Source organism: Electrona antarctica, assembly GCF_951216825.1.
Source record: "Electrona antarctica genome assembly, chromosome: 10".
Taxonomy (NCBI): Eukaryota; Metazoa; Chordata; class Actinopteri; order Myctophiformes; family Myctophidae; genus Electrona; species Electrona antarctica.
The window spans coordinates 33,584,989-33,595,398 of NC_136791.1; the positions used below are offsets into that span (position 1 = coordinate 33,584,989).

General features: G+C 46.9%; 1 protein-coding gene across 1 annotated transcript in view; it reads left to right on the top strand.

Annotated features, from left to right (window-relative positions):
* sdccag8 (SHH signaling and ciliogenesis regulator sdccag8) overlaps positions 1-10,410 on the top strand; it is an 87,909-nt gene that overhangs the window by 59,453 nt on the left and 18,046 nt on the right. The window contains exon 16 of the mRNA XM_079513060.1: positions 234-365. Within this exon, the coding sequence (XP_079369186.1) occupies positions 234-365 (132 nt within the window). The remainder of the gene's footprint in view (positions 1-233; positions 366-10,410) is intronic.

A 10,410-nucleotide genomic window follows, 5' to 3' on the forward strand; every position in this document is an offset into this window, starting at 1 on the left:
AGGTATTTGGTTTTGTAGTGCTGAAGTAAAACAACTTCAGATTCAGAAGTTGTTGCATGTAATAATTCTTCTCGATACATACTTTGCATTGCTTTTAATGTGTGTGTGTGTGTGTGTGTGTGTGTGTGTGTGTGTGTGTGTGCGTGTGTGTGTGCGTGTGCGTGTGCGTGTGCGTGTGCGTGTGCGTGTGCGTGTCTGCGTGCGTGCGTGTGTGCGTGTGTGTGTGTGTGTAGGAGTGAGCGGGAGGTGTTGACCCTGGAGAAGCGCCACCTAGAGGAGACAGTGGAGAGACTGACAGCTCGCTGCTCTGACATGGAGGAACAGTGTGTTCAGCATGGCCGCATGCACCAGCGCATGAAGGATCGGTACGCACGCACACACACACACACACACACTGTCGGACTTACTCACAAGTTCTGTTATTCTGAGGTTCTGAGTATATCATTTGTTGGTGTGGAAGGGCTGAAAGATGTGATGGCTGTCAATGGAACTGATGTACAAATAACACATGGATACTATTCCACTCAAAAACTGATCAGTGCTGCTATAGATGCACCATAACATATTTGTACAATCATTTAACCCCCGATGATACTAGAACTGATGATACTATAGAACTGACGTACAGTCCAAGTAGCATGGATGGATACTAGTACTAAAGTAGAACTGAATGTATTTTTCTCCAAATTGGTTTCATCCTTGGCTGGCTCAAGCTAAGTGGTTGTGTAGGTCTGTGTGTGTGTGTGTGTGTGTGTGTGTGTGTGTGTGTGTGTGTGTGTGTGTGTGTGTGTGTGTGTGTGTGTGTGTGTGTGTGTGTGTGTGTGTGTGTGTGTGTGTGTGTGTGTGTGTGTGTGTGTGTGTGTGTGTGTGTGTGTGTGTGTGTGCACGCACATGTGTGTGTATAAGGTGGGGGCCTCTCCTCCTCTTGGAGTCTGTAGCACCCCAGTCAGTGTGTGACTCCATGGGGCTCTTGGCATACAGCCTGGCACTGCCAATGTGGGCGCAAGTGAGTGGGTGTCGTTGCCCTGTGCTCCCTGCTGCGCTACACACACGCGCGCGCGCACACAGACGTATACGTACGCACGCACGCACACACATGTATGTACACACACACACATAAATACTCACTTGACATTTAACAACTTATCCTGCATTACACACACACACACACACACACACACACACACACACACACACAGACTGCTACCCTCCTTCAAACACACACAGCCTCAACCTGCTCCCCCCTTCCATCCCTAACAGTACATATTGTCTCCCGCCCACTGGCGTTAACCTGTCACTGAGAGCCCATGCCAAAAAAAAAAGTTTTACTCAGTCACAGCTGCCTCCTATGTGCGTCCATGTGTGTACATGTGTGTGTGTGTGTGCGTGTGTGTGTGTGTGGGGGGGGGGGGGGGGGGGGGGGGGGTGGGGCTCGGAAGAGACAAAAAGTAAGTTGTCTGGGAGTGTAAGTGATGAATATTCTGTATGTTTTCACGCATATGTTGTACTGGCGTGTGTGCGCGCGGTGCGTGTGCCGGGGTAGTTGCGCCGCATTTCTGTGGCGCTTTGGCAGCGTAGGCCTCTGGTTGCCAAAAGTGTATTGGCTGGGAAGTTGGCACCCAACTTCCCTCCTTCTCCCAACTGAGCTACGATAATCACTCTTGGCATTTTACTTGGGTTTTATTTTCTGCTTTGACACATCTCTTGGTTGATGAAGCCTCCAGATATTTTAAAAAGCCCCTCCTGACTTCAGCTCAACACACACGTACACAGTACACACGCTTTGTCTCTTCTGGGGCCTGTGAACCGCTTGATGACATTTTTGTATTTCATAATATAAATAAAATGTTGGCGCTGGCAGTGTTGTTTGATAGCTATTGTTGTGTGGAATGTATAGTGTGTGTGTGTGTGTGTGTGTGTGTGTGTGTGTGTGTGTGTGTGTGTGTGTGTGTGTGTGTGTGTGTGTGTGTGTGTGTGTGTGGTGTGTGTGTGTGTGTGTGTGTGTGTGTGTGTGTGTGTGTGTGCGCGCGCGTGTGCGTGTGCGTGTGATTCACAAAATGGGCCGACATTTGACTTTGACTCTGTATGTGGCTGTGCCGCAACTGAAATTGTTGATCCAATCCAAACCTACGTACGTCACCAAAACTCCAAAAGCTTTTGACACAGATATGGATTTCATGGAAGCAAATCAGAAAAATTGTTTTTCTTTGCTGAAACTGTGTGTGTGTGTGTGTGTGTGTGTGTGTGTGTGTGTGTGTGTGTGTGTGTGTGTGTGTGTGTGTGACTTCTTACTGTGTACACATTTCTGCTAGTCTCTCTAGTCTAGACAGTATTTTTGACGCATTGTACATTGAGCGTCTGTTTTCCAAGTCCTCTGCATATAGTTGCGCGTGTGTGTGTATGTATGCATGCATGTATTTTGTCCCCGTCGGCCCCGTGTGCACACTCGGCAGGGGCCCCTGCCCCGGCGCTCGGGGGTTAAGGTGTACGTGTTAACAAGCTGGTGCAAACGGGGCCCGCCCGCCATCCATCCAGCGCCACGCCCCACCCCACAGCCTCTCCGTCGGCCCGCAATCTGTGCTGCGAAGAACGGCAACAGCGCGGCAAACAACATTTGGAAAATCAGCTTGATTTATTTTTACTCGGGCGAGTCGATTGCCAAGCTACACAGGGGTTTTTAGCACACAACGTTTTTTTTGTTTTTTTTTGTCATGTGTTACTTATTTATTTATTTCTCTATTTCTGTGGCTCTTCTGCCTGGAGATGAGGGGGGGGAGGAGAGAGAGGGAGGAGTGAGGTTAGAGAAGAGACAAAGCACCTCGTACTGTGAACGATAGATTGGATCGAATAATAGTTAATATTTTAGCCTTAGTTCAGGGGCACCTAACATTCTAAAAGTACAAAATAGTTTTATTTTCATCTTGTATTCATATTCATCTACCTTCAGTGCAGCTTTTTTTTAATGTTTTTGTTTGTGGCTTTCGCCGTTATTTTATTATTTTTGTAGAGGAATTGAAGGTGGGCTGACAGGAAATGGGGAGAGTGATGGGGGGGTGACATGCAGTGAAGGCCGTAAGGATCGAGAGTCGAACCCGCGGCACACTGCCAGACTGGATTACCAGCCAAGGTGCCTGGACCGCTGAGCCACGGCCCAGGCCCAGTGCAGCTTTTTTTATGTATAGTTGTTTATAATGTGTTTTTAGCTTCATAATTTGTCAAAAAGTTCACATAAATAATAATAAAAAAAACAACCTACAAACAGGTCAAATTCACAGTAGTTAAACATTAAATGTTTAACTTACAACAAATTTTGTTGTAACAAGATGTGAGGGTTTCATTGTGGTCTGATGAAAGTTCTGCAGCACTGTTTTACATAGTAAACAAAATCAGATTTTAACGGTAATCTGTTTGTACTAAGCAATGCTGCAAAGATCTTGTCTTTGGAAACTACAAATGTTATACTTGGTTATCTTGACAAAAGGAAGCTAAATTGTTATTATGCTATACTAATAGTAGGCACTAGGCAGTGAAAGCTCATTGAGCTTAAGTAGAATACAGCTACAGCTACCACTAGCTTAGTTTTTTTCTAAGAGTGTGCATAGCCATTTAAATCCCCAACCACATAACAGGGGACACTATTAACCAATTTTAAGCTAAATATAACTAAATATATATCCTGTGTTGTCTTGTACACACTATAGTAAATAAAATGCACTACATGTTTCAGGGTATCTTAAATCGTAGGGATTCTGGAACCCACTGGCCAGTAGCATTAGGACCTCTTCAGACTCATGTGATGGCAACTAAAAGATCCACCTTTTGGTCCTCAGACAATACGGAGAAAGGAGCAAAGACAACTTTTTTGTAGAAGCTTAGTGGAGAAGGTCTTTTAGTCAAATTGAATTTATTTGCGACCATGCAGCCAAAGAGATGTCTTTCCCCATACTGTAGGATGCGCTCACTTTAGTTTCCTCCTTTACTTTCTGCATCTCGACACCTCCTCCTCTCTCCTCCTCTCCTCTCCTCCCCTCCAACCCCCTTTGCTTTCTGCATTGGAACACCACGCAACCTCTTCTCACCCCACAGCTGTTCACAGACTGCTTTACCAATTACCACCACACACATAAGCACATACATAGGTCATATTATACAGTATACACATTGCACAAAAATACGCACACACTCACTCACAATGACAGACCAACATAACACTCGCTTGAAAGAGCATGGTGACAGCAGTGCGTGCGTGCGTGCGTGCGTGCGTGCGTGCGTGCGTGCGTGCGTGCGTGCGTGCGTGCGTGCGTGCGTGCGTGCGTGTGTGCGTGTGTGTGTGTGTGTGTGCGTGCGTGCTCCCTCAGTAGTGCTTTTACGGAGAGCAGCAACATATACGCAGATGTGCTGCGAGATCCACAGGCTTCACGGGGCCATATGGCCCCCATGAAGAAAGATGGTGCATACGTCTGGATGAGCGGAGGGAGGGAGCGGAGGATGGATAGAGGACCATGTGTGGCGTGAGCTACGCAAACAGTTGTTGGGAGTGTGTATGCCTGTGTGTGTGTGTGTGTGAGAGACAGAGAGAGAGAGTGTGTGAGTGCGTGTATACCAGAGGCTCCAGGAGATTGTTTAATGGAACAAATGGTTGCGGCGGTCCAGGGAAGAAGGAACAGGCTTGCTGCTGCCGCAGGCGGACAGCGAGCCCCGGGCGAGGGCTGCTTCATCTGGGCCTCTGCCACACACACACACACCCTCTGTCCAACCCCTCCACCCTCCAACACACAGTGTGCTGCCATGCCCCCGGAGCAAGAAGACGATCCTCACAAAACTTTTCATTTGCAAATTAAGTTGGCAGAGGCTACACAAGAGGATAAAGGAGGGCTTTCATTTGTTTTCGTGGGTGTGTGTGTGTGTGTGTGTGTGTGCGTGTGCGTGTGCGTGTGCGTGTGCGTCATGCACGAACATGCATCTGTATCTGTGATCTAAACAGAGAGGGAAGAGAGAACACCGGTGAGGTTTATGACACTGTACAGGTGTTAGTCGTTACACTGTACAGGTGTTAGTCGTTAAACTATAATATATATCAAGTCATACATATTAGATTTTGGATTGGGGAAACCTTCCTCAGCATCAGGTCCTACCGACGTATTTTAGCATATTGGTGTTTTTCCTCTTTTGAATTATTATTGTATAAATTGGTATGTAGTCAATACCAATAACAAGTATAATTTCCTTTTTTATAAGCCTTTTATCACTCATGTATGACTTTTATTCACGCAGTGAGAATGTACAAGATTAATGTAGGAAAGAAGTGGAGGACATTGCGGTACAGTGGGATTCCATCCTACACAGTAACATCCTCAAATGAATTGATCCATTTATAGCTCCAAGAGTGTACAAATATAACCACCAACTTTAGTTACATTTGTACGCACTCAGATTTGACTGTGTAGCTAATCAGAGGAGAATGTGCACTTCCAACTCTTTCGGATGCAGGACATAAAAACACTTAAGGTACATGTACAATACTATGTTGTATACTTTAAACTTTAAAGAAAGAAAAAAAAAGCATTTTTCAAATGCCTCAAAAAACTAATAGTTTGTTTTACATTTTGTTTCCATTAATTTGGGGTTTTGCAGTTTTGGTTTGTGTCGTTTTTTCTTGCTTTTTTGGGGGTGAAATATTTATTTTCTGACGGCATACTACAGTAGGATAGGATAGGATAGCACATTAAGGATTCTGACGGCATACTACAGTAGGATAGGATAGGATAGCACATTAAGGATTCATACTACAGTAGGATAGGATAGGATAGCACATTAAGGATCCTGACGGCATACTACAGTAGGATAGGATAGGATAGCACATTAAGGATCCTGACGGCATACTACAGTAGGATAGGATAGGATAGGATAGCACATTAAGGATCCTCAGATAGGAAACAGTGGTACCTTGAAAGGAGAAATCAATCCGCTGCAGTCTTGTGACAGAACTGTATAGCCATACTGACCTCTGGATGGCGCTGACGAGTCATGGTCCCCTCCTGCCTCGTCTTTAATCCTTACGTCCCTTTCTCTCCCTCTCCCTTGTCGTCCTCTCTCTCTCTCTCTCTCTCTCTCTCTCTCTCTCTCTCTCTCTCTCTCTCTCTCTCTCTCTCTCTCTCTCTCTCTCTCTCTCTCTCTCTCTCTCTCTCTCTCTCTCTCTCTCTGTGTTGCCCAGCTGGCCTCTGTAGCCCAGAGCGACCGCAGGGCGGCCTGCTGAAAGAGCATTGTCAAACAGTGGCTTTACAGCTCCAACACACACACACACACACACACACACACACACACAGACAGATTTGCATCTCAGATGTCAGGCAGTGGCCAGAGGCATGCAAGCTGGAGCGCTAACTGAGAGCGTCACATCTCTAACCCTGCATAGTGACACTCGCTATAACGCTCTGGAACAGCACTTTGTAAAAGTACAACTAAAGACAAACTAAAGTGCTGGATGCAAACGTCTGCTGTGGAGAAAGGTTTTAATGTCTGAAGGAACACTAAAGAGACTGCCGCTGGACTGAAAAGCTGCTCAGTCGCAGTTAACACCACGCCGCAAAAAAGGGGCGTCATCGTCAAATTTGTTTGCAAGCTGTGAGGCTTTTTCTAGAGAAAAATCCTATTAGGCGTTAAGATTGTTTTTGTCGTTATTGTCGAAGTAAGTATGTTAAATTTCTTCCGTGGAAAAGAATTGTTCATGGTGCTTACTCCGACCTTGCAAGTTGCACAGGATAAGCGTATCTTTTAAATACTTAGATTATTTATTTTTTTATTTTTTGTCTGTTTGTTTTTTGCCCCCTCCTTCTTTGAAGTATAGCTCATGAGCAAGCAGTCCTTGAAGACGTTCTACAAAAAACACCAAGTAAAGGTTTTACTGAGGTTTTTAGATGCAGCTACTGTAGTTGGCAGGGCCTCTTCTCGGAATGCCTTTACATTCTGGTAACAATGGAACAAATACACAGACAAAACAATCCACGTGTAAGATAATACAGTACCTGTGATCGTTATTCCTTATGCATTATACTGTACATTATCCACTATTAGTGGTGTTGTATGAAGCCATCCCTCTCCCACCGGTGTCCCTATTTTTGGCAGAAAACGACAAATTGTTAAATTACAAAGTGATAAGATACGTTCTGAGCTTGTAGATCGCTATTTGTGCCATTTGTCATACGATACAGCATTTAGGGCTATAAACCTATTTCAGATGGAGACGGTATATAATGAACAGAAACTAATAACAAATGCACACATACAGTACTGTGCTGTCTGCACATGCTAAGCCGAGAGAGGAACAAAACGAGCTTCAATGAAAAGCAATGATGAGAGGAAAAGTTCTGCGTTTGAACGTCTAAGCGTTGTGTGATGTGTGACGGGGGATGCACTCCCCTTCCTTTATGTAAAGTGCCACTCTGAAGCCTCAGTGTCACCAATCCCATTCCCCATGTCAAATATGCATGTTAGCAAGAGCAACAACTGGCATGACAGGTTGCTGGAGTGGGAGAGGGGCATGGCCGTCAGGCACACACGCGCTCACACACACAGGCACGCACGCACGCACGCGCGCGCACACACTCTGCGCTGTTGTGTGCCAGCCAGGCTGGAGCAGGGGGCGCTAGGGTGTGAGGGTGCTGATGGTGGGGCTGAGATCAGGAGCGAGATGATTGTGTGTGTGTGTGTGTGTGTGTGTGGGGGGGGGGCAGCTGCATCCCGCAGCCCCTGGCAGTATTGTTTTAACCAGGCAAGCCGAGGCAGTCTGCCTGCATTCTTCACCCCTAGGGCTCCTGCCATGCACACAGACAAACACACACACGCATACGCTCAAACACAAACAGGTTAAGTTAATGTTCACCATCTAGGATTGTTTCTGAAAGTATGGCTTTACGTATGTATAAGTATGTATTAAGTATGGATAAAACACACAACTGCTAATGGTGGATCCTCCTTTTGTATACTATTATTTCGTGTGTGTGTGTGTGTGTGTGTGTGTGTGTGTGTGTGTGTGTGTGTGTGTGTGTGTGTGTGTGTGTGTGTGTGTGTGTGTGTGTGTGTGTGTGTGTGTGTGTGTGTGTGTGTGTGTGTGTGTGTGTGTGTGAGAGAATGAGAAACTGTCCTTTCAATTTCATACTGTAAGTGTACATTGATCACTCCTCAAAGTCAAATAAGTCCATTATTATTAGTCATTACTGAGTACCATCTTCCAAAACAAAAGATCTCTGTACATCAAAGTACACAGTACACTCCAATGCAAATCCCTAGTTTTCCCTGAGAAAATGGCACAGCGTGCTGCATCAAAACTACCTCAAAATAAAAGCTTTGTGGTAATTATTTGGATTCCATTCTAGAAGGAATGGAGTGAAGGTAGACGTTTCAGATTCAACTTCTCTCTCTCTCTCTCTCTCTCTCTCTCTCTCTCTCTCTCTCTCTCTCTCTCTCTCTCTCTCTCTCTAACATAAGATTACCAGTTTCCCAGTTTCCCCCTGGACCATGGCTCCGGGATATAAGCTCCAAACTGTAAATAAACACTCACACACCTCTGCGGTGTACATCAGTTGTAGCCCACAGCTAAGGTCTAACACTGTGTGTGTGTGTGTGTGTGTGTGTGTGTGTGTGTGTGTGTGTGTGTGTGTGTGTGTGTGTGTGTGTGTGTGTGTGTGTGTGTGTGTGTGTGTGTGTGTGTGTGTGTGTGCGCGTGCGCACACCCATCTCTGTGTGTGTGGCTTGCGTTCGTGCGTGCGTGTGTGTGTGTTCTAATTAATCTCGCCAGCAGCAGCAGTCAATAGAGTGAGCCGTGGATTGAGGTGCAGATAGTGAAAGGGTTTGATTATCAGGATGTCGGGGGAAATTACTCCAAACTGCCTCGCAGCAAACTTACAACTGCTGTTAATGCTACTGCATACTTAGAATACATAGTAAAACCTGTGCAGTACTACTGCTACCGCCACTACGTACTACTGCTGATGCTACTGCCTCTACTACTTAATACTCATATACTATTACTACTGCTGTTGATGCTACCATAGACATATAAAGGTAGACGCCTCTTCCCGGCTCTGGGGCGTGTGTTCTCGAGATTACTTGCGAAGCATAGCGGAAGCATGATCGGTGCGCCACAGAGCGATGTCTGACAAGTCCCGGAAAAGATGCACTGTGATTGGCCAGTAGTCACTTGAGTGGCAGCGGGGCATGGTGTGCCTTCCACACTTCTTGCGCACTTCCGCCTCAGAGTGTAAATTGTTCCGCCCTCCCGTCGACACATTGCTCCAAAGAACTTCAGCTTCATCTATTTTTTTTTCATAAGTAGCAAAAGAGGCTGAACAAACAGCCGAAAGACACGCACATCCAATGACCTGTGTAGGCTGGGTGCCGGATCACAGACATCCAATGACCTGTGTAGGCTGGGTGCCGGATCACAGACATCCAATGACCTGTGTAGGCTGGGTGCCGGATCACAGACATCCAATGACCTGTGTAGGCTGGGTGCCGGATCACAGACATCTAATGACCTGTGTAGGCTGGGTGCCGGATCACATCCAATGACCTGTGTAGGCTGGGTGCCCGATCACATCCAATGACCTGTGTAGGCTGGGTGCCGGATCACATCCAATGACCTGTGTAGGCTGGGTGCCGGATCACATCCAATGACCTGTGTAGGCTGGGTGCCGGATCAAAGACATCCAATGACCTGTGTAGGCTGGGTGCCGGATCACATCCAATGACCTGTTTAGGCTGGGTGCCGGATCACAGACATCCAATGACCTGTGTAGGCTGGGTGCCGGATCACAGACATCCAATGACCTGTGTAGGCTGGGTGCCGGATCACAGACATCCAATGACCTGTGTAGGCTGGGTGCCGGATCACAGACATCCAATGACCTGTGTAGGCTGGGTGCCGGATCACAGACATCCAATGACCTGTGTAGGCTGGGTGCCGGATCACAGACATCCAATGACCTGTGTAGGCTGGGTGCCGGATCACAGACATCCAATGACCTGTGTAGGCTGGGTGCCGGATCACAGACATCCAATGACCTGTGTAGGCTGGGTGCCGGATCACAGACATCCAATGACCTGTGTAGGCTGGGTGCCGGATCACAGACATCTAATGACCTGTGTAGGCTGGGTGCCGGATCACATCCAATGACCTGTGTAGGCTGGGTGCCCGATCACATCCAATGACCTGTGTAGGCTGGGTGCCGGATCACATCCAATGACCTGTGTAGGCTGGGTGCCGGATCACATCCAATGACCTGTGTAGGCTGGGTGCCGGATCAAAGACATCCAATGACCTGTGTAGGCTGGGTGCCGGATCACATCCAATGACCTGTTTAGGCTGGGTGCCGGATCACAGACATCCAATGACCTGTGTAGGCTGGGTGC